This window comes from Anarrhichthys ocellatus, unplaced genomic scaffold, assembly GCF_004355925.1.
Source record: "Anarrhichthys ocellatus isolate YVR2014 unplaced genomic scaffold, GSC_Weel_1.0 scaffold34, whole genome shotgun sequence".
NCBI lineage: Eukaryota > Metazoa > Chordata > Actinopteri > Perciformes > Anarhichadidae > Anarrhichthys > Anarrhichthys ocellatus.
The window spans coordinates 2,123,378-2,148,868 of record NW_022280064.1 but is presented as its reverse complement, the minus strand read 5'-3'; the positions used below and the strand labels follow the sequence as shown (position 1 = coordinate 2,148,868).

The 25,491-nt window shown below is 43.0% G+C and overlaps 1 protein-coding gene across 1 annotated transcript in view; it reads left to right on the top strand.

Moving 5' to 3' along the window:
• plcb4b (phospholipase C, beta 4b) overlaps positions 1-25,491 on the top strand; it is a 59,585-nt gene that overhangs the window by 7,173 nt on the left and 26,921 nt on the right. The window contains exons 3-4 of the mRNA XM_031865924.1: positions 8,520-8,586; positions 23,501-23,598. Of these exons, the coding sequence (XP_031721784.1) occupies positions 23,515-23,598 (84 nt within the window). The 5' untranslated portion in view covers positions 8,520-8,586; positions 23,501-23,514. The remainder of the gene's footprint in view (positions 1-8,519; positions 8,587-23,500; positions 23,599-25,491) is intronic.

Below are 25,491 nucleotides of genomic sequence, written 5' to 3'. Positions count from 1 at the left end.
CACTGATCTGTAGCTTTATAGTTTGTCTTTTATCTTTTTAACCTGTTTCTCACTGCTGAATCAGTTTGACATCCTGTATCTTCAAACACACACCGTGAACCCTTCATGTCTGCTTCTCTCTGAAATCGCTTTTTCATTTTTCCCAAAAATTATATGATTTTTATTCAGTGACAGGGTGGCTCCATGGTGACGTAGCAGCGGGGGGGGCGGGCCTTAGCGAGGGGTCAATTTAGAAGAAGAAAAGGCAGTCACTGTCACGCTCCCGTGCTGTTTCCCATTATGTTGTGATGTGGCTGCATGGTAGCAAAGATACGATGGGCGGAAACAAAGTTCCCCTCTTTGTAGTCAATGAGGGAGAAAATGACGATGGACTTGCTTCATGTCCGTTGGATCCTTCCAACTGTGAAAACTTAAATGCTATTCATAACAGCAGCAGTACCTGTACTCGCATCGATTTCTATTGCGAGTGTTGGCATGGATCCAGCACCCTGAAACGCTGTCCGACCCTCAGCTGCATTTTCAGACCGTGACATTCATTGAAAATATGGATGTGACAGTCACTTGAGGCTGCATCCAGACTGAGGAGGCTGTCACCATCAAAGGAACTGCATCTTTTAAATGTAATCCAGAAGCAGAGAGAAAATGGCTCCTCCAAAATAGCAAAAACTAAAAACACTTTTGTGTTCATCTAAATGTGCTGTTTTGTGATATAAAAAGGGAAGGAATGAGTAACATTTCCGATTAAGTGCAATTCAATCATCAAGAATATAGCTTTAACTACTGTAAAAAGTCAACTTAAGTCGCACTAAATACAGTAGACTTGATTCAGTCTTAGTTTAATGTTTTGTAGAAGGACGTAGTTATTCCTAGGTCACTGGGTGAGCGCTTGCATATAAAGCCTACTACATGCTACACTTTATCAGCACGGACGCTCGGTTCTGCTGGCCTGTGACACGACTATCTGGCTCATTGAAGGCCCGACATCGTCCTCTGCTCTCTGTGCTGATAAAATCAACTTCGCTCCATCAGTCTCTCGGCTTCAAATATAACGCAGCGGATCAAAACCCGGCCTCAACCCTCACTGGTCCGGATTTATATGTGAGCACAGTGTTTGCTGCTTAGACAAAGAGAGGGATCAAAGATGAGAGAGTGTGTCTTCACAGCAAGGGTAAGTGTGGCTGGAGGGTGAATGTAATGACAGGGGTATTCTCTGCACACTCAGCCAGCAGCAGAGACGGAGAGGGAAAGGTCGAGAGCAAAAGAGAGGGAGCCGCTTACTCTGACACCAACAGATGGGATCTGCTGCCATCAAGTCAATATTTACCGTTTCTTAACAAAGAAATGGGCAGCATTAGCTTAGCTGGTTCAGTAGCGAGCAGCGGAAGCGTCCCGGTTGGTGTGAAAGACGCTCCGTAGAGTAAAAACAACACTTCAGTGATGGTAATTGTTGCTCTGCTACAGGTGTGGCTCTAAAAATACATTGCAACTGGAAAAAGAGAGCCATTAGCCACCCCCTACGCTCTCTTGAGTCTTCTCTGCTTCCATCCTCCCTTCTTTTAAATGCACACCCTTTACCCATGGCTCAATCCACTATGGGGATACGTGTGAACGCAATTTGCACTTCCAATTAAACTGTCGACCTCTGCTCCAGAATGCAAAACTTGATTTTGTAACATCCTCTCCAGGATAGCTATTATTACCCAGGCAGCCCGATAATGGAGAGAACAGGGCTACACGATGCACTGATGAGGAACATTGAAGTCAGCACTTATCTCACCGTCAATATTTGAGACATATTTGATTGATCTTTGTGTCTACTGATTTATTTATTGATGTGAGAGATCAAACCATCTTCAGATCTTCCATCTCTAACTTGGAGCAGGTTGTGGTTTTCTACAACAAATGTTTCAATAAGCAGAGAAAATCAATTCATTTTATGAAATGAGAAAACTGTTTTCCGATACATACATAAGCATTTTCTCAGCAACATAAAACCAGTAAGCTGTCAAATGCAAAGATCTGCAGCGTTTCTGTGTTTCAGGCGTATTCACATTAAAATAGAGAGCAGTGTGAAAGACTGACTGAAAGTGTAGCAGATACATTAGGCTAGAGTTAGCCTACAGCATGCTGCCGAGCCTGCAACACGGCTCCAACACATGACTCGCTGGTCAGATCAGATGACTAGATAAACAGCAGGAATGTTGCTTCTTCCTCATTTCTACAGCACTGCTCTTGTCTGACTGGGCAATGAGAGAGAAGTGTGTGTGTGTGTGTGTGTGTGTGTGTGTGTACAGTATATGCCAAAAGAGCATCTTTAACCAGCCCACTACTGTACCAGATAGAAAGTCCAAGCAATTATGTCACATTTAGCTACTGAGCTTATAACTTGTCCTGCTCAAGATATGTTTAGAAATACAGAGCAAGGCATAATTGTCTCTATGTAGTTATTGACTTGCATAATGCTTGGTTTTATGCTGCTATCCCAGAGTGGACCACAATGAAGTACTTAATACGGGCCTTATTTATGTATATTTGTGTAAAGACAAAGTGGATTTTAATGCCAATTTTCCGACGTTTTTATGAGTTTACAACTCCTAAAATAAATTTAAAAAAGGCTCCCTGAACTCTGAGTGAGGGAAACAAACACATTATAAACGCACAGTATGAAAGACAAATGGTTCGCTGACATGGATTTCCGACCAGTGCCAGATATTTGTCAAAGGCCCCCGAGCCATTTCTCTTCAGACACTTCTCGCATGTCATTTAAACAAACGTCGGGGCTTAGCACATGAATCCATTAGAAGGCTATCATAACAAACTGTGGAAGTAATGTAAAGTTTAGAAGAGTGTCACAATCAAAGCACATCAGAAGTAGAGTTTTGTAAATCTTACATTGGCGAATAATGGGACATTTTTTACCCAAATGACACCGAATGACACACGACTATTAGAGCACATGAAGGAGAACAGGGAAGGTTGTATATAAACTGTATATATCACATATTGTATATACATTTTTTTCCAAGCTGCACTGTATTAATCCTAAATGCAGTTACTCAGTGAAAAGCCTTTCCAGCTGCTTCAACATGCTTAAAGAACCAGGTCTGTAGAAATTAGTTAAATAACGAGAGAGGTGTAACATTGCCATTCATCAAACAAAAGGTGGTGGATCAATTCATTATTACTTTGTTATTGTTGGCTCAGTTATACAAGTCGCCAGAGTTTGAACCATCTGTGAAGTCAAATTGTATGACTCGTGTCATCGTCGTACAATGGAAAACATTGTTGTAGTTATTTCCACCTACAGTAAGGCCAAATATCGTGTCAGAATTCCAGCTCCATCTGTAGTGATCATGTCATGTTTGAGTAAAGTCATAATGGAATATTTATGTAACAACTTGAGACTTAAATTTGAAAGCCACAATGGCTTTAATTAAACCGATAGATTGCACACATAACGTGCCTGAGAAGGGCTCAAGTAACACTGATCTAGACGTGGTTTTCGTGTCACACCAGCACACATTATTCTGTGTAATAGCTGTCCGTATTAGCTGAGGTTGAATGGTTTCCAATCATTGGTAGTAAAGAACATGTCTCTCTGACAGCGCTGGACTCAATCACTGCTAAATAATGTAATCCACTAATTAGCCAGAAGGTTGTGTGAGGGGAAGCAGAGCTCTCCCACTGTGAGCAGAGAGACCCAAGCCTTATTTTGTCCTTTTTAAGACGGCCTTTCATCCTTCTCCAAGGCAAAAAGAGTGAAAGTCACTCTGTGACTCACTAAGTAGAAAAAAAGAATCTCCCTCTCACCTTTTCTGTCTGCCTGGATGTTATTCTCTCTCCTTGGCCCTCGGGGAGTTGGCTCCTGACAGCATCACAGAGGAAAGAAAATGTGAAAAGTCAAAGTGTATGTGAAATGTTTTTGTGCGTGTTCATCTCTGTCTCTGTCTCTCTCGCTCTGTCTCTCTCGCTCTCTATCTCTCTCTCTCTCTCGCTCTGTCTCTCTCTCTCTCTGTGTGCGCTGAAGGAGATGGTGTTTTAATCCATTCAATCCAGTGCTGGTCTTATGGTTGGTTGTTTGTTTTTTTGAATGTATCTTTGCATGAAGAATGTAAATCACATATTTTATTGTGTAATTAAAGATGGTTTAAAAAGGCTCACCTCTTCCCATAATAGCAATTATACATAAAACACAAGTATCATCATACTGAATATAAAAACAACTACAATGTCTACATGTCTGGGTCTATAATTAATTTAGGATAAGTTAACACTTCCTTCACTTAAAACATTTGACACATAGCTAAATGTTTCAAAATGTATATCAGCTGCAGGTAACAGGAGCAGCTGCAGATTATGCAATATTTGTACAAAAGTAGTGGCCTGTAGTTTATTTAATTACTTTACACATGCAATGCAAAGTGATAAGCCCAAGTACAGATACAGAATGTCACTGAACTGTGACAGGCAGTAAAAATGTAAAGAAAGAATAGTTTATTTTGGTAAATCCACCTTTTCACTTTGTTGCCAAAAGACTAAATGCATGAAGACTAAAAACAGGAGCGCATTAACTTCCTGGAGTCTCAACTGGTTTCCCAACAACCTCACAGTGACGACAAGACAATTTGTAACCCACCGTAAAACCACAACACGACGTTTTTACACTTTGGTATGTGTACGGATGAAACAAATGAGATGTAATATGTTAATTAGTGACAAAGCTAACTGGCTGCTGGCCAGTTGTTCACTAAGTTGTTCACTATGTCCAATTTCGTTCATGCAGTTCAATCATTCTTTAGTGTTCCTGTTTCTCTAGATTTCCCTCTGACAGTCATGCTTCCAAATGACGATACAGTGAAAAATACCCTCCCTATTTTTAGGCCCCAGAATCATCACTTTCCAATCTGGTAACCTGACTTCGAACCCGCCTCAGAAAGCCCGCCGCCCCGTGGGACACAGCTGCATGGTAAACAGGAGGCGGGCTTTCTCCGAGTGCTCGGTGGTGTTTGATGTCCCCATCACAGCGACTCTCAAAAGAGCAATTTAGAAGAGGCTGACATCGGGGTAATTCTATCACTACCCTGACAGGCGCTGCTCATGGCAGCAAAGCAGCCAACAGTGAGTCCCTCAGAGAGCTGCATGTCGGGCTACGGGCTGGGCCAATATCCTGAAGCGGGGACATATGCTTTTATCTCTTGATCCCACCCGGTCATTCTCTTCACGTCTAAGCCAGCTTATGAGAGGCGTTTTGGTGAATGTCACCCCCCTCCATTCATTGTGGATACTCTTGTATATATGTGTTTATTTTTAGATGGCACATTACAAGTTATGCTCTTTTTTTTTATTACCATATTTTTCCAGAATGTGTGTCATTGTTTTCTAGATGAGGCTATTCCAGGTAACATGGATAATGTCACTTCCCCTGCCATATCCCATCTTGTGATACGTGTGTGTGTGTGTGTGTGTGTGTGTGTGTGTGTGTGTGTGTGTGTGGTTGGCTGCGTTAACAGTGCTGTCCTTTTAATCAGCACCCCTATGTGTTCCCCCGTAGTGCTGTCATTGGTTGAGTGATGACAGTAGAGCTGCCGCTGTTTACACCGTTTAAATCCGGCAGGCAGGGGTGAGATTACCAGCCTCTCACCTGTTGCCCTAATCAAAGCAGTTATGACTGCACCGCTGGATGTTACTCAGAATAGCTCCTTCTAAAAATACACACATACTGTAAAACACACACACACACACACACACACACACACACACACACACCCCGAAAGGGTAGAGTGAGGGAGCCTTTCGGGTAACAAAGTACGTCCGTTCTTTGTTTGATATTGTCTGTCCATCACTGAACTATACTGGCAGTGGTGGCTGCTGGGAGTGCATGGCTCCACTTTTGTGTTCTAGTTTGCTAGTAAAGTTGTGTATAGTGGTTACTACGATATGTTTTTTTTTTTTGTTTTTTTTCTAATAAAAAAAATCAAAGGTAACTGAAGCAGTATACGTTTATATTATTAGATTATTGTGAGTAGAAGCTGGACTTAATCTAAATGTTCATTATGCTATCATGTGTAGTCCGAGAAGTAATGAAGAACATCTCGTTTGTATCGTCAGAATGTCCTTCCAGTACTCGGACTCAATGATATATTTATTTGACATCTTTGGTACTACATTGGTCCACATTTTGCAAAAAGATCAGCGCCATGATATCCTCCCTATTATGGGTGTACATGTGATTCAGATAGTCATGAAGACGGCTCCTCAGGGAAAGTCGTATCCTCCAGGAAACGGCTATACAGGAAGTAATAGGCGGAGAGCTCGTGTAAATGACCAATGAAACAATGGAAATGACCGAGTGTTAAGTGTCTCCAGGATAACATTGTTGGATCGCAGTATTTGATGCAAAAAGCAATTTTTAAATTGCATATCGCATATAAACCCCTGTATTTGATTTTGTTGTTGTACCACCTATAGATGCTTTTTCTCTGGATCCTACTGTCCCTGTTCTCACCAAAACGCTCATCAGAACATGAATCCCGATCTCCGTGTTTGTATATTCGACATGGCCTCCCTGTTTTTGGTGCAGAGCGTACCCACTGATCCTCTCCCCTGGCTGAAGAGGCCTGTGAACAGCTCTCGGCCCGTGAGGCCACTTGACATGTAGAATATATTTGATCCACATAAGCTGTGCCGCTGTGGGACAGGCCCATCCACGTGGAGAGGAGAGGGAGACAGATGGGTAGATAGGAAGCCGACGACTCCAAAGACGGGATGGCTGGAGCAGGGTCAATATGGATCGGATCAATGGGACATTACCTGTTACAGCTTGAATCAGTTTCTCATTACTAATCTCTGATTTATTTATGTGTTTAATTCCCTCATGAAGTAAATCTTTTTTTCTGTGAAAGCCTGTAATCCAAAACTATTTATCATATCCTATCTCTTTGAATGTATGCAGTTTCCCCCCCAATAGTCCCTGTATACACATTGATGTGTCTGCTCGGCACGGTTTGTTCAATTTACACCATTGTTAGATAATTACACACTCCATCTACTCAAGTCCTCAAACGGAGCCTAATAAGTGCCCTTTGGACCAAGTGTCTCACAGAGAGACGGAAGTGATCGGTGTGTTTGTTCATCTACAAAATAAATATTAGATTATTGTGAAAGCTGAACTTCATCTAAATAAGATGGTATATTAACCAAGCAGTTTACTTCATAGCCCTGTTCATTATGCTATCATGTGTAGTCCGAGAAGTAATGAAGAACATCTCGTTTGTATCGTCAGAATGTCCTTCCAGTACTCGGACTCAATGATATATTTATTTGACATCTTTGGTACTACATTGGTCCACATTTTGCAAAAAGATCAGCGCCATGATATCCTCCCTATTATGGGTGTACATGTGATTCAGATAGTCATGAAGACGGCTCCTCAGGGAAAGTCATATCCTCCAGGAAACGGCTATACAGGAAGTAATAGGCGGAGAGCTCGCGTAAATGACCAATGAAACAATGGAAATGACCGAGTGTGAAGTGTCTCCAGGATAACATTGTTAACATGCGTTGTTGGATCGCATGTTGTTGGATTATTTGATGCAAAATGCAGCTTGTTAGCTTTCCAAAATGCCCGTAAAAAGCAACGGAGACCGGACAGAAAAGTAAATTATTGTGCGACTAAAACATTTCAGAAATACTAGCTCTTTTTTTCTGGACAACAGCTGTTGAACAGCAACTTTCTCTCTCTTAGTGGTTGAAATCCCACCTTGTCTAAGCTCATCTGCCAACGTTTATCTTGCAAAGTGACTGCAAACCATTACCGCCACAGTTCTTGTCCTGCTCTGGTCAAAGCGAGCAGTGATGAGGAGGTGAAGAGGGACACAAGCAGAGTCACAGTCACTGCTAAGTACAGGAAATGTCCAGGAATCTGTCTTGTCCTCTGTGCAGACATAAGGATATGAGATGGCTTGCCAAGTGGAGGATTATCCTCCTTTCCATCAAGAGCCGCTTTGTTCCTGTTTGGCTCCTTCTCTCCGTCTGTCCCTTTGACCCAGTCTGTATTTTACATTTACGTTTGGAGCTTTTAGGAAGTGCTCCTCATTCTTGGTGACATTCCTACTCACTTGGAAGCTACGGCGGAGCAGATGCGGAGGTGTTGCCGTTCGTCTAATTTGCCAGCTCATTTCCACCACTCTCTCCGACGAAGGCAACCCTTCTTAAGGGAAGCAGCTTCCTATTAAAAGTTTATTAAGCAGACGCCAGAGGAATGATTAAAATTCTCCACAAGCCAAATAGGATGAGAGGGGGGAGAGTGATTACACCCCAGTGTATGTCGTGCAGAGACATGTGTTTGTGTGTCTCCCCTGAAGGCAGAACAAGCATCTGTAATATTACTGTAAGTGTACAAGATGAGTAATGAAGTCAGAAGCACAGTGGATGACTGCAAATTACACTTCACTAATTCGTTTTTTCCTTCCCTTTTTTGTTCTTCCTCTCGCTCCTCTTCCTTCTGTGTCTCTTTTTAGAGTGGTCCAGTGCTGTCCTCCAGTGTTGCCCCTCCCCTCAATTTTCTGTCCCTCTGTTTGTCACCTGGTAAGTACTCTCAGATTCACCTCCCACGTATACAGTTTACAGGCTTTCAGTGTTTTTCAATCCTGTACGTAATCACTGCCCTCCCTCAACTGCAAATTGTCGTCACCTTTATGAAACGGCATCGTTTCCTGTAAATGGACACAGAGAGGCATTGTGTGAAGTGTTCTGGCCTCTCCCCCAGATAATATTTCATGTCATGAATCTAACCCTGCCTCTAAAAACCTGGGAAGGGTTGGGAAGCCTCTCTTACTGATCACAGAGCAGCTTCACGGATCAAATGATGGTACAAATAGCCACTTTCAGATCTTAGATTGGCCAAGGAGACAACAGTTGCTCTCTCATTACAACCACAATTCAGGTCAGTTAAAATGACATCTGTTTTGCTATTTTCAGAACAAAGGCAAGCGCATCAAATCAAAGGTAATAAGAAATGGAGCGCAGTAGCCGAGGACACCTGTTGACATTCTTCAGTTCTGAATGAAAACTTGTGCAGAATTTGAACACATTGGTCAAAGAAAGCCGTCTTCTGTATCTTCTCGCAAAATGTAGAGGCATGTTATCAATGTTGAAATGAGTGTATATCTTATTATTAATCAGTAAGTGCTTTTTGCACGTACTCAGGAAACCAACAACACGAGCCAGCTCTAATGTAACAGTCCCAGCTATCTGTCATCGCCAATTAAAGGGCTTGTTTACTAGAAGTGTGTGTCTGTGTGTGTGTGTGTGTGGGTGTGTGTGGGTGTGGCCAGGGCTTTTAATGATGGGTGTAGATGGCCTCTGTTTAGACATGTGTGTTCTCTGGCCTGATGGGATGGTTGGGCTGGGTGGGATAGTGAGTCCCTCTGTCTCTAAAAATACACACTGGGATCCCATTTTGTGTGTGTGTGTGTGTGTGTGTGTGTGTGTGTGTGTGTGTGTGTGTTCGTGACGCTGGAGGCTATTACTGGCCAGCAGGGTTGCTATGGAGACCAGTGGTGTCGGACAAGAGCAACATCTGCGGGGTGTTTTGTCCAGACAGGTTTTCCTCTTGATGTCTTCTCGCTCTGCTCCTCTGTCGACCTTCTCTGTCAAAGCCTCGCTGACTGAAAAGCTGTAGAGCCTGATGAAAGAATCTCCAGTCTCTCTCATCATTGGTGTTTTGGCTGTGTCACTCAGCGGGGACTCTCCGCTGGGCTCGCGCCAGTGGAAAGCACAAATTCAGGGGAAGCATTTAACCCCTGCCCCCGTCCTGCTCCCTCTCCTCACAGCTCCCGTCTCTATATGGACATGTTCTATTTCCACAGCTCCTTTCTCCTGAGCCTTATCGGCAGCTCAGCGGGGCACAAGTTCTCTTTTCATAGGTACTTATTTGGGCAAAGGGAGAAATCCCATATATTTGAGCAACCCCTACTCCCTCCCACTGTCCTCCTCCTGCCCAGTTCCCCTGGTCTCAAACTCTCAAGCCTCTATTTAGGACTCTTTTTAGGTCTTCCTTTGCGGGGTTATCCCTCATTCACTCGTGTCCCCCTCTGACATGGGCACCAGTAAGGCGAATGGGTGGAAGGCTGCATCTTATGGCTGGAATTTCAGATGTGACAAATTGTCCTTCCGTAATGTAGTTTGTTTTAGTCGCCATTCATTCTAAACTCCCTTTAGGTTCTGTATCGGGTACCCCGTGGGGTCATTTTGTAGGAACCAGCACAAACGGTTAACTACAAGTTTACTGAATTCATCTGAGGAGAATGGAATCTTTTTAAAATGAAATTCAGAGGCTTCTCAAAAAGTGTGTGTGTGTGTGTGTGTGTGTGTGTGTGTGTGTGTGTGTGTGTGCGCGGCCATCTTCAGTATTTCTGACCATGTTTGGGCAAACCTGGTCCCGAAAACACCCTCGGCAGAGTGTGTGTAGCTGGGCAAAGCAGACCTTCGACCCCCTAATCTGGTCTAAATGAGACCGTCGCACACAGCACAGTCCCGCACAGCGCAGTGCCGCACAGAGTCTGTGATGTAACAGTAATTTGGGGATAATTTGGTATTTTCCCTCTGAAGACATCGCTCTGCAGAAGGCCAGTTACCTAACTTCCATGCCCAAATTAACCGGCTTTTGCAGGTTGCCCTGCACCTACCTCCATCACCTCCGAGTGGAACATCAAGATTAGACTAAGCCGTGAGATAGATACTCGCTGTGTCCTCTTATTCCTCCAGGAATATAACACGGGTATCAAATAGCCTTCTTCGGTATGAAGTGTTTCTGTTATGGGACAACTAAGCAGGCAAATGATGCAGTGTAAATATATTAAGTAGGAGAAAATTAAAGTCTCATATCTGAAAATAGCCCAACGCTGGTGTTACTTCCTGAGCAAGAGCTCTGATGAAAATAGAAGTGAAAGAAAAGGAAGTCCTGTTTCAGAAGCAGTTGAGATTAATGTATTAGTCATCAGTCAGAACAGTATTTCCTTTTACACCGGCTGCTCTCAGGCTCACTCGTATCTGTGCTCACACGGTTTGTCCAAACACTTTTTAAAATCACCTGCCTTGACGTTAAAGTCTTTCTAATACCAGTGTTCCGGTGGGATGTTTCTATTATTAACCAGACACGGATACCATCTCCTCATCATCACCTCCATGAGAAATGTTCTTTTCCATATTCCCTTTGGTGGCTTCAGCTACACATATTCATCACTGTGCAAAGACTGAGGATTTCTAGTTCTATTGTAAACTCCTCTTCCCCATACAAAGCCACTGACTACATCACTGGTATGGAGAGTGCCCCAGTTCTGCATTGATAGTTTGTTCTCGGCCTAAAATGTTAATTTGATTCCGCTCTCCTGTAGTTTGTCTTTCCCAAATAACTCAAGTTATTACTTGCTATTGTTATTCACTCGTTAAACGGTCAAATAACAGTAGTTGTGATGCAGATATGCTGGCAGGGGGAGGTTTGGACCAGAGAGCCGTGTCTCAGTCGCAGGGTAGGTCAAGTGTGCTAATGCATCAGCCTGGCCCATCTACCTCATTACATTCAGGGAACTCCCTGACTAAGTGCCTTTTTAAACAGACGCACAAACACACACACTCAAGTGCAGTGCTCTAAATACCTCCGATTAAGATGGCTGATAACCCGGGGACGGCCCTTACCCCTCTCTCCCCTCCTCCCCTCGTGTTCCCGCTGAGGGGCCTCAGTATTCCCCCAGTGAGGGTCGTCATTGGCCCTCGGGTCAGCAGCCTCTCTCTGACATGCACTCACGCTCACTAACATCCACCATTTGGCAGAGGCTTCAGGCCATCATTTATTAGGTGAATGCTCGGTCCATTAGGCCTTGTGTTATATTCTTTGTGTAACTTGATTTGGCAGAGGATGGATGTGGATGACTATATATAGGACTCTCTCGGCATGTGGATCTCCCAGTATGGCCGTGTATTATGTGAACTCATTTACATCTTCAGCTGCTCTTCAGGAGGAATGAACCCTGGAGAGAGTGACCTGAAAACTGTCTTGTGTGTGAAAGTGAGTGAGATCCTGGGAAAGTCTTATTCTTATTGACGCCCATGCACTCGGTATAGGATATTTGTGCGTGTTCAGTCGGACAGCAGCTGGACACTGTAGTCGGTGTGTGTGTGACTGAAAGACGGACGGTTTCCAGTATCCCAGGCTCAAGTTAATTATGTAACCTGGGACTAAGGAGCGTGAGTGAGCAGGGTGATCCTCAACTATAAAAGGCAAAGACGAGGGTGGAAGAGGGTCCTTTGGCTCGGAAAAAGACATTCAGAACAGCATACTACTTCCTCATCCGTAGTCCCAGAGAAACAGATGGTGATAACAGATTTTTGTCTGTTATTTTGCCAACTCTCATAAGAAAGTGTTTTTTTTCTCGTCTCTCCCCATCAATTCTGCACAGAGGGAGCAATTTTGCCATCAACGTGAGATCAGAAACTTGCTTAATGACCTTAAGAGGGTTTCAAAATAGAACTTTTACACGTATTGGAGAAAAGTCAAACTTTTCAAGCTTTCTTTTCTTGAGAATTAGATTTTACCTGTGTGAAAAGATGACAACTAAATAGGGCCACACTTCAATTTCCGTCTCAATGAGTAGTTATGACTGGAATAGAGAGGGTGGTAGCGAGCTGGAATCCATTTAGTTTTAAACACCTCTGATCTTTCATTTCCTCCTAACCCTTCCTTTGTGTGAGGTTGTGCACTGTGTGTGATTTACCGCAGTGTTCGCTTGTTTTTCTCACGTTTACACCTGGGACCTGCCACACATGCGCTGCCACAATCTACTGGTAGCCAATTACCAGCTTCACTGGAGCAGCTGTATAACTCAAGTTGTGTGCCTTGCACAATGGCATTTCTATGGTTGTTTTTAGAAGGAAAGATTCTTGTCCTTATGAGTCATTGGTCCAAACAAACTCTTAATGCAGCAGACCTCCTCATTGTGAAGAAGTCTCTCCAAGGTTAGTTCACAATAAACAGAAGAATTGTCATCGGTAATAGATTTTGGAGTGATCCACTTGTTTTTGTTGAAGTCTGTAAAGAGCCTGTAGCAAGCTAAAGGAAGGCCACTGGTTCTTATTGCTCCCGTTGTTGGGTGCTTTTTAATGCGCTCTTGTTCCAACAGTGTAGAAGATTAAGATTTGTGATCTTTTCATCCCAGCTCCCCTCCTCTAACCTGTAGGCTAAAAATAGCGATGTACATTCCTGACTCTGGGCTGAGATGGTTTTGTGGTCCAACGAAAACAAACTTAAACGTGCATGGGTTGACAAAACGCATGGATGGAAACAGGCGTGAGAAAAAACATGGAGACACATACGCAGCCACATGAGCACACAAAGTCACTCGCTGCTGGAGGGGCCACAGAAACCTCAGTTGACACTCAACAGTCAGTGGAGCCCAAATGTGGATCAATACAAACGAGGGGAAAGGGAATTCTGGTAGTGATTAGCGGCTGGTCTCACCATTCAGCTTTTCCACTCGCTCTCTCCTCAGTCCTGCACCTCTCCACACTGAAACTGTTCCTTGCATGCCAGGTTTTCGTGTAGTAACACGTATCCCACAAGTTGGCATGCTGCATTAGGCTTCAGTTGAGGTGTGAATTCAGAGATCGTACACGGGACACACAGGATCTCGATCCTTGTTAAGGTAAGGACACGTTTACCTAGCGATCATACACCACCCTGCAATGTAATGACTAAATGACGAAATGAAATGTAGAAACGGATGCAGGCGGTAGTAACATTGATTTCACTGCCATATGGTCTTCTTGGTGTAATAAAAACACTATCTTGCTTTGGGCTCTTGTCAAATTTAAGACTTCTTTTATAAGGTGTAAACAGAAGCAGTTTTATGGTTTAGCTCTCTGTCTCGCAGCATGAGCTGTGTGTAAGTGTCGTGTGCATCAAAGTATGCTCAAACGTCATCCCTTCTGCTGACTGGATTCTATCTGATAGAGCAGAGTTTAATCTAATTCATGGTAATGCAATTGAACAAATCTGCCACCACCAGAATGCTGTCATCCAGTCTACGATCTCGAGTCAACGTCTCCTAAGAAGGGCAACCTGCTAAAGTTTGCTTCCCGGATATTGTGCATGTGTGCGTTCTTTTTTTTGTTCTGTGCATCCTGGTGTGAGGTTGTCAGCTGGAGATCATGACATTGTTTGACTAAACTAAAAGCCCTGCAGAACTACTGCAGCTTTTATTACATTTCTTATTAAATTTACACATCGGTTATGTGCAGACGGGTTTCACAACAACAGGACCACCTTACGATATAATTCAGTTGAATACACGTCGTACATTTAAAAGGGCTAATGTAGAGATGGGAATGTACTGTGACAGTCACGTACACATTACAGTACAGGACTACATGGCTACTGAAGTGCCACCATGAACCTGTCAGTCTTGTGTGCCGTCTCTGGGAGTTGGCTCGCTGTGGCCTCTGGGTTTCTCCTCCCCTTTGTGCTCATCCAAGCCCTCGATAACCACACGTACCTTTGTGTCTCTGCACACGGCAGACTGGTCCGGTATAACTCGTGACATCCATAGACAAACTGGACATTCATTGAATAGTATCTTCTAACAATTAAAGGTTCAATCCCTTCTTAATCTTGTTTTAATGCTTCTCCAAACCCCGCTCTCTCACTTTTTCCTCTCCTCATCCAAAAACAACAGGAGCAGGGAGCGGCCATGTGCGTCATAGCTTTCTTTCCAAACTGTCAAAGTGCCGTTTCATTTTTAATTCTTAAGATGCAAGTTTAATTGCGATATGATGTGATGCTGCAGCATAATGACTTTGATTGTTTTATTTCAATGTGCGAGGGAGGGAGTCATGAAGTAAGGTTTTAGACCTGTCAAGTGCCAAAAAAGCATCGTTAGAAGAGCGGCCCCGGTGGGATTTGACCTGTGACCCTTGCAGTGTTGGCGTTTGGCTCTCGTGCATTGAGATAAACAAGCTGTTTGTGTCGACTGACGAGGCTGGCGGAGAGATGCAATGCGTGGGAAAATTATTAGTGTTAGCTGTACAGGAGCTGAATATGATCTCCAGCGGAATACGATGCATTGAGGAACATCTGCCAGAATGCATAACAATACGCTGCATGAGGAGTCATCAGTGTGGCAAACTTCTGTGTTGCAGCATTGGTCTTCTGTATGTAAATAGATAGGAGAGGTGTGTTTCGTAACGCAATGCAAATATCCTCGGGTAAGAGGACACGGTGTCATGTGTACAGTTTAGATTAGAGACCCGGATGCACTGAGGAAGTAGTGTGCTTGTATTGTATGTACATGTGCAATAAAACATCAGCCACCGTGATAGACATTACGTTACAGCATGTTTGACTCGCACACATACAGCTTGTTCTTCCTGGTATTTATTTTTCTCAGACTTAGTCAGCAGCATGTGGAGCAGCAGCCTCGTGTAAGAACATTGAGAGACGTGTGCGGAGTATGTCAACAAAGCGTGGCTGGCGTTTAAACAAACACAACTCTCTTGTACACTCCAAGTTTCTAGAATCTGCGGCAAGTGAAAATACTATAATCCGGAAATAGAAATGCAGATGTCTGGAACCAGACGTGAAAACAAACGACATCTGTTCTTAACATGGTCACACGAATCGGTACAGTTAAAGATCACTACATGATGATATTTATTCTCCTACGATGCTAGACAGCCACGTACACAAAATGAAGGCTACGCTTGAAAAACATCTACAAATAATAGATATGAGTGAGTCAAAGCAGCAATACTCCTGGGCGTAGTATTGTATAATGAAATGGAGCATGTGAGTTAATGTTTTGATTTGAGACGCCGGCCTGTGGTTGAGAATCGTGGGTGGCAAAACAGAATGATGCATGTTTGTTTATCTCAAAATGCCCCTGAGCAAAGCACTTACAAGTTAAGTTTGACATTATGGGGAAAGTACTTTTTTCATACCCACAGTCAGAGGAGGAAATGTGTTGTTGGTGTAATCTCTCTGCTCACTACAGAGATCCAGGAGATACCGTGCAGCAAAACACAAGACGAGGAGGAACTGGTTGCAAACTGCCTGGAGCAAAATCACCTAACGAATCCAAGGTTGTGTCCCGTGCTGCGCTGCTAACATAGTTTGCTTTGCCTTTGGTTTTCTCCTGTTGTACTATATATTTATCTGTCTGTTGTTTTGGTCCTGACAGATGCAAAACAAACACAATATGCAACACGTACTAAAGTAAAATCAATAATTCTTGGTCCAGCCGCACATTCTACTGTAACTTTAGTTGCATGATGAAAACCATCACATACGTAACATTTATCTTGTGCTCTAACGCCGACCAGCTGTTCAAAATAAACACTGAGCAAAGGAACAATGTGTTTCCTGCTTCTGAGCCTACAAAAGGAGAAGACTGCAGAAAAATGTGGAGCCCATTGGCTAATAGACTAGTGACTACTTCACCTACAGTATTGCACATGCATAGTGTAGTCTTCTGGCTACCATCCTAGTCAAGGCAACATTCAAGGTATTACAAAAATCAGTTATGAACAGAAATGGTCTTGATTTATTATTATTCGGTATTATCTAAAGTTTTATTGTCATGGTAATGTCAGTACTGTGTCTAGTAGCCCATAAATCTCAGAAAAAGTATCGTCATCGTTGTGAATCTAGATCATTTTGAGAGATTGCAGAGATGTAGTACTTTTATAAGCTTCTCCATAACTGAATATCAAAAAAATAAAATGTGAACTCAAATGGGTTGGACGAGGTCAGATTTTAAATTTGTGCATGAAAGCTGTGTCACCATAAACATCAGGAGATATTTTTTGCTGTAAGATCAAGTGAGGCATGAAACCAGGACTAAAAGGCCGGTTTTCTACCTCGGTTTCATTTGGTTTCTCTTGGTTAGACAGAGCTGCAAAATGTGCTATTTTCAGTGTTGGAGCCCTTTACTTAATACCTGTTGTGGATTATGCATTAAAGCAGAGCTTTGGTTATTGTGCCAGCCACGTCAGATGTGCCTCTCTGTGTGTTGTCCACTTGAGTGTGTCCCTAGTCAACCTTCCACCGCTGGCTGACTGATGCAGCCTAAATTTAGTTTATGAGGTGTGGGACCGCTGGGTGTTACCCTAGCTGCCATTCTAGATGAGCAGGCTGGAAACGGTGTGCCTCCCGGGGCTCCTATCTATCGTAATTATCTCACTGTCAGGGGTTGGACAGGGGGCTCGGACCTCACTCGCTTCCTTCAGCTTCCCTCTGCTCCTCACGTGCACGCTCGCACGTCCGGGAGCTCAGAGGCCCAATGTGGGCGCTGGCATGACCTGACAGAACCTCGGCATGCCGCACTGCAATTGGACGGATTTTATCCCGCTGAGGAAAATGTTATCTAATGCAAACTGTTGAGAGTGGCAGGATCTAGGCTAACATCAGACAGGACAGCACAACCCAATTAGTCCAAATTAGATATAGGATTTGTCGTGTTATTTTGAACCCGGTTTACGAATTTAAAACATTTCTCTCAGATTTAGTTTCGTATTATTAAATAATCGAGACAGGGTGCAGCCTATTTACACTTGCCTTCTCTCTGTGGGTTGTGTTATTGGCATCATGCCTGGCCTCAGTTCTAAATCTCCACAGGAAGTTTGCATCTGTGTTCTCATTCCCCCGTGTGTGTGTGTGTGTGTGTGTGTGTGTGTGTGTGTGTGTGTGTGTGTGTGTGTGTGTGTGTGTGTGTGTGTGTGTTTTTGTCCCCCCCCCCCCCCCCCCCTGGAAGGACACCACAGATGGTGGAGGGCTGGGTTTGATAAAGTTGGCTCCTCTTTTGTACATCACTGGGTGTATTGACGCGGTCCTGGACGTACTGGGACTGAAAACCATCCTTTGAGATGGAGAGGCCTTTTATGTGAGCGCCCAGAGGGCACGAACGCAAACATTTTTGGCGTTAATTTGAATAGTAATAGTTTTTTTTTGTGGTATAAAGACAATATGGTGACAATACGTATTCGAAGCATTAGAATGGCCCGTCTGTGCCATCTGTAGCTGCGAGGTCCAGTCTGCCCCTCGGTCTTGGTGCAACATCTCCTGTAACTCTGTGACGCATAGCAGACAGACCAAAATGAGCTCAGCAAATAACAGGAGTAATAGAATGTTTTCCTCATTTTCTGGTTGGTCCATCCTCTGTAGAGTAATTATCTTTTTAATGAACCTGCACATGCGGGTGAGATTAGCTCTTATTAGCGGCTGTATAATTGTGAAGCCCTTCTGAATCATAATGACATCTCAATACCCCGTCTGCGTTTGTCATGCCGGGGGTGGACGATAGCCCACTCAGCCAGTAGTTCTTGTAGCCTCTGTTGATGTTGTCTCTGATCTGTGTTCCCTACATCAACAGCAGACATCCCCCGCTGCACTCACCCTGCTGTCCCCCAGCCTCTCTGTCACACACAGCTGTTTCACTCGTCCATCTCTCCCGACCCACCGCTGTTCTGTTGTATCTCTACGCCTCTCATGTCACTCTCTCTCCTCACCTCTCTATTCCTTCTTTCTGTCTCTCACCCCTTCGTACCTCACGTTGACTTTGCCTTTAGTTCACTGCTTTTATTTTCTCTTGCCTCTATCTTATCGGTCTCTTTCTCTCCTCCCATCTCTAGTTTAGTTTTTATTTGTTCGAGAGGGACAATGTACATTGATTAACACTTTAAATTAATATGTAAATGCACCCAATTACAACCGCAAGGCTGATTTCCATTGTCTGTCCCCCTGCCAGAATGTACAGGCTGAGTGTCCTAAAGGAAAAGGTCATGCCAAAATGCAATAGTAATAAATTAAAATCAATTAGTCTGTAGCTGACAATACACAATAGTTCGATAATAAAAAGTTGAACAATGGATAAAAAAGGAGTCGCATATACAGTGGGTACGGAAAGTATTCAGACCCCTTTACATTTTTCATTGCAGCCATTTGCTAAAATCAAAAAAGTTCATTTTATTTTCTCATTAATGCACAGATCTGGCCAAGGTTACAAAAGAATTTCTGCAGCACTCAAGGTTCCTAAGAGCACAGTGGCCTCCATAATCCTTAAATGGAAGAAGTTTGGGACGACCAGAACTCTTCCTAGACCTGGCCGTCCAGCCAAACTGAGCAATCGTGGAAGAAGAGCCTTGGTGAGAGAGGTAAAGAAGAACCCAAAGATCACTGTGGCTGAGCTCCAGAGATGCAGTAGGGAGATGAGATTTTATTTCTCATTAATGTACACTCAGCACCCCATCTTGACAGAAAAAAACAGAAATGTAGAAATTGTTGCAAATTTATTAAAAAAGAAAAACTGAAATATCACATGGTCATAAGTATTCAGACCCTTTGCTCAGTATTGAGTAGAAGCACCCTTTTGAGCTAGTACAGCCATGAGTCTTCTTGGGAATGATGCAACAACCTTTTCACACCTGGATTTGGGGATCCTCTGCCATTCTTCCTTGCAGATCCTCTCCAGTTCCGTCAGGTTGGATGGTGAACGTTGGTGGACAGCCATTTTCAGGTCTCTCCAGAGATGCTCAATTGGGTTTAGGTCAGGGCTCTGGCTGGGCCAGTCAAGAATGGTCACAGAGTTGTTCCGAAGCCACTCCTTTGTTATTTTAGCTGTGTGCTTAGGGTCATTGTCTTGTTGGAAGGTGAACCTTCGGCCCAGTCTGAGGTCCAGAGCACTCTGGAAGAGGTTTTCTTCCAGGATATCTCTGTACTTGGCCGCATTCATCTTTCCTTCAATTGCAACCAGTCGTCCTGTCCCTGCAGCTGAAAAACACCCCCATAGCATGATGCTGCCACCACCATGTTTCACTGTTGGGATTGTATTGGGCAGGTGATGAGCAGTGCCTGGTTTTCTCCACACATACCGCTTAGAATTAACGCCAAATAGTTCAATCTTGGTCTCATCAGACCAGAGAATCTTATTTCTCATAGTCTGGGAGTCCATGTGTGTTTTGGCAAACTCTATGCGGGCTCAGCCACAGTGATCTTTGGGTTCTTCTTTACCTCTCTCACCAAGGCTCTTCTTCCACGATTGCTCAGTTTGGCTGGACGGCCAGGTCTAGGAAGAGTTCTGGTCGTCCCAAACTTCTTCCATTTAAGGATTATGGAGGCCACTGTGCTCTTAGGAACCTTGAGTGCTGCAGAAATTCTTTTGTAACCTTGGCCAGATCTGTGCCTTGCCACAATTCTGTCTCTGAGCTCCTTGGGCAGTTCCTTCGACCTCATGATTCTCATCTGCTCTGACATGCACTGTGAGCTGTAAGGTCTTATATAGACAGGTGTGTGCCTTTCCTAATCAAGTCCAATCAGTTTAATTAAACACAGCTGGACTCCAATGAAGGAATAGAACCATCTCAAGGAGGATCAGAAGAAATGGACAGCATGTGAGTTAAATATGAGTGTCACAGCAAAGGGTCTGAATACTTATGACCATGTGATATTTCAGTTTTTCTTTTTTAATAAATTTCTACATTTGTTTTTTTCTGTCGAGATGGGGTGCTGAGTGTACATTAATGAGAAATAAAATGAACTTTTTTGATTTTAGCAAATGGCTGCAATGAAACAGAGTGAAAAATGTAAAGGGGTCTGAATACTTTCCGTACCCACTGTATATATATAAAAGAAACTAGAAAAAATATCACAGTGTAAGGAAGACATTTCATATTCATCGTATTGCACCCAGATATATTGCACATAAAGGCATTAATTAATTTGCAGATTTAAGGTTTCATTCATTCATTCATATAACATTAGCACATCACATATCCATGACACTAATACTACTAACCCAGGTTAAACTATCTATGTGCACAAGTTTGGGTGGACAACAGCCATCCCTTCATGTGCTTTTTAAAAGTGCTGAAGTTTGGGCACTCCCTAACGGAGGATGGTAAAGTGTTCCAGAGGGCCTTTGACAGACAGAACCGTCTGACCAAAGGTGGTGCACCTGTGTGGGATGACACAGTCGCCTCTGTCGGAGGCTCTGGTGACTCTAGTCGCAGGGCCGCAGACAGGTCTCTGTTTGATGTACTCGTTCAGCGGAGGAGGTGCCAGACCATTTAGGACTTTGTAAATGATGCTGGCTTCTTTAAGGCTGATAAGGTTGTTAAAACTTAAAAACTTATGTTTGTTCAAGATGTGGCAGTGATGATAGGTTTGCGGTTTCTTGTCAAAGACTTTGAGTGCTCTCTTATACAGAGATTCTATGGGTTTGAGTGTTGCTGAGCACGTGAGTGACCAGCTGGTCAGACAGTACACTAAATGTGCGACGATCATGGAATGTAGGAATGTCTATAGCACGTACTCTTTGTTTGTCCCTATTTCTTTCCGTTTCACTCCTCCTTTGTCTCCCTCTTTGTCATCTCACCCATCAACATCCAGTTGGGTTTATCCCTGGGAGGAGAATGGGTGGTTTGTGATTTGAAATGTGGGTCTTTAATCTCGGCGCTAACAGCAGGATGCTTGCGCGCACACGCACACACATAAATGAAACCTTCAGTACACCTTTTGGAGTATTTTTAGAGACTAAATTACAGCCATGCTAATTGAAAAGTACGTGATTGTTTTGATTATATGTTAAGTGTGATTTTCTGTATATTAGAAACTATTGTCATGAAGGAATCTTAGCCCTGGAACATGTCCTAATCAAATCACACCTCAGAGTATTCCCATAATGACTTATTACCAGCTGAGCTCTTAGACTATACATAGTATGTCACGTTCACCCTCTCGCTTTGCCTGACACATTTGAGGCTGACGTAAGGAGAGCCTATATTTGGGTGGTGTCATCAACAATATTACAGTTTCCTGTCCGGGACGCCCTCCCCTCCATGATGCTACACGTTCAGATGTGTTGCATGAATCATGCCCGACTTGTTTTTTGTGTTCGGAGAGGAGTGCACTGCACCTCTAGACTGTTTCAGACTAAGTGCAAGATGAAAGTAGACTTAATGGAAAATTCCACCCTCAACTACTGTTAGTGAGCTACTGGTAGAGATTCTGATCTTTTACAGTGCATTGCTCCTTCTGTAGATGTCTTACTGCACACGTCACAATAACGAAATGGTGATGGTAATTGGAGCAATGCCCAAAACATTTTTTTTTAAATAGTCGTAGAAAGGATCTGCTGTATTCTAGGGATTGTTATTCCTTCAAACATAAATATGAAAAATATTCCTAACCACTGGATTGCAACTCAACGACCGAGCAATGTCCTCTTTGTTGTTTTAAAACACTGAGGCTGAATAAGATATGTGCTTGGAGAGCTTGTGGAGGAGGGCTGTGTTGTTGAAGCGTCTGCTGCTGGGCTGCCAGTTGCTGCGTAATCAAGTGCTTGTGACTCTGAGCCAAGAAACATCAGATTTACGACCGCATTGACGGATTTGTTTCTACTTTTAGACATGTCCATTAATGTCTCTGTGCACTTGTCCCAGGCTAGACTAATTAATTAATTAATTAATTAATTAATTAATTAATTAATTAATTAATTAATAAAAACGCAATATTAATATTAAAACTATTCCGTACTACTGCAGCCCGATGCTCTGCTCATTTTCTGTGATCGGAGCAACGTTGCCATGAAAAACATGGTGGAATTAACAAGGTGACGTTAGCTAGAAAGCTAACTTAATGAGTTAAATGAGAAAAATGAAACCACTTAATAAATTAATGATTATATCATTTACACACTCTTTGCACAGTGAAAGGTGGGTCTGACCAGAGGGCGTTAACATTCTTTCATTTCATGACGGCTTAATCCTAAATGATCGATCTAGGATTATCTTTGCAAGGTTAGGGTTGATTTAAAACAGCTGATGACATTTTGGGCAATTTTCAAACCCCAAATTTTATATATTTGGTAAGAAATGTCAATATTCACACGAGCATTGATGTGTTACATCACAGTACATTCACATCATTTAGTATATAACTTGAAAAAACGCGCTAAAGTATGCAGTTACTCTTAAAGTTCTGGGGGTTTAGGTTTTTGAGTTTTTACTGCCTTTCCCTGGTCTGGTTTTGTCACTCGAACATTAACACAGTGGCTCTCATTGGAAGCCCACAAACAACTTTTGTAATGCTGTGACATGTTTATCAGAATTAGTTTTATTATTTGTGATTCAGTATTTGTCATGAAACATTTAAAGAGATTCTTATGCTGGAGTTCATGAAAATTAAAGTTTAACATCTTGCATATCAGATTACTGGTAAACTGGGTTTACATGTAGTTATTGTGCTTCTCAGTGGAGGGCCAGGCACGGTGTCTATAATCAGTGAGTCAGCATCTCTTCGTGACTAGAGGAAAGAGGACATATTGTATGTGTTTACGTAGGATGCGTTCTGTCCTTGAAAACTCAATGTTCTTTCCACTTACAGTACACCTGCCTCCTGCAGAGCTTTCACTAATTCTTTCTCTCTGTGTGCGTCTGTCTCTCCTCTGTCTCTCAGGTTTGTGAGCAGCCATGACAAAATCCTACGAATTCAACTGGCAGAAGCACTTGCCCGAGTTCATGCAGGATGGTGCCTCCTTCGACAGGTTTGATGAGGTAAAAATGATGCGTATCTTTGCCTGCTTATTAGGTTTCTACGTTGCGTAACAAATAAATGAATAGAATTGCTCAGAATGTTAAAATAAACAGCCTGCTAACCTGCTTATATCGTGACACATTTAGGTTTACTGTCCTTGATGAGCGTGTAAAGGCTCAGCCTGTGATGCACGCTGTACCAGTTTGTCAATAACCTTGTTGTTCCAGGTTATTTGCTCTTTCCCTTTCTCTTCCTTCACCCTTAATGATGGTCCCCCCGGTCAGTCATTAGCATTCACTCACTCACTCACTCACACACACACACACACACACACACACACACACACACACACACACACACACACACATAATGTAGCAGAGGCGTCCCCTTTATAACCCGATATGTCCTTGTTGTAGTCAGAGCTGCAGACGTAGGCGGGCCACAACGATCAGCATTGTTAAGACGCTTCGGCGTGGCGGCTGCTCGTCTGCAGCACGTCTACAGTCTTAACCAGCACAGAAAAGATTATACGTGTGTGATTGCAGTAAGTGAATGTGCTCTTTGTTTTCACGTATCGACCATTAATCATTTTCTTCATTGGAATGTAGATTTATTATAGGTGAAAGGGGAGTTGAGTAGTATGATTGAAATCAGGAGAAAATACAGCTTTGGAGACTAAAAAAACGTATAAATTCTAAAATTTCTAAGTGTTCCTGAAGCGCTCACAGCAAGTTTAAAGTAGAGATTGATACAGCACAGTAGACATCAGGGTATAACAGATGCATTAAATAATAATACCATAATATAACGGTAAAGAAATGGGTAACATTAAATTATTACTCAGTTACAGCTGCAAGCATATTTATTGCCCGTCTATCCAATACAAATATAATTACAAATGATTTTGACAAATATTTTCCAAGAGCACAAGTGTCACCTGAGATCCATCTTGCAGGGTGAGTCTGTGTGTATGACCCTGTGTGTATCTTCCTGTCTTTTTGCCAATGTTTCCTCTGACTAACTTAATCAGGACACTTAGCTAGGACATTTGCCGAGCAAAGGCAAAGTGTGTCACGCACACGCACACACACACACACACACATCAGTCCTCTCTGTTTGTGAGAGTAGGGAAAAGCATCATCAAATCCACACCATGTCAGAGTGATCCATGAAACTGGGCCGGCATGCTTCTGAAGAAAGTCCTCCGTGTGTTGCTGCTCTGTTGCCTGTGCCTGGAAAATACAAAGTCTGCAGGGGAGATCTGCGTCGATTGAAATGACGTACGGCGAGTCCACCCACAGACATAGACATGCTCTTTATCAGTCCCTGTCATAAGGGCACTCACACACGCACACACACACACACACACACGCACACAAATATGCTTAACAGCATGGATGTTTTCCACTGAAGGAAACCCCACCGAGTGACAGATGGTAGAGACAGGTAATGAGCAGGGCGTGTACGTGTGTGTTAATACATAGTTTACAGTGCAATTCAAAGCTTTATAGGTGATCTCTTACCAATGCTACATGTAGCTATTACGGTCATGTCCAAAGTAACATTATACAACATTTGACTACTTATAAGAGCATCTTCATGTCTAGCTCTTGTCTTTTGCTTACATTTTCTTATTGTCTTCTTGTCTGCCATTGGTTATCTGACTAAATGTGGTGGATCCGTTTTCTTTACTGTTTCTGTTTAGCTTTACACAGTACAGTGCTCGAGACTTTAAGATTAGCTATAGATTTCCAATAATTTATTAGTTTATTGTCTCGGGGTGAGATATTTCAGATCAGTCCAGAGGCAGGAAAGATCAGAGGTCAAAGAGATCGTTAAAGGCCCCTTGGCTGATAGCATGACTTGTGTGTGTGTGTGTGTGTGTGTGTGTGTGTGTGTGTGTGTGTGTGTGT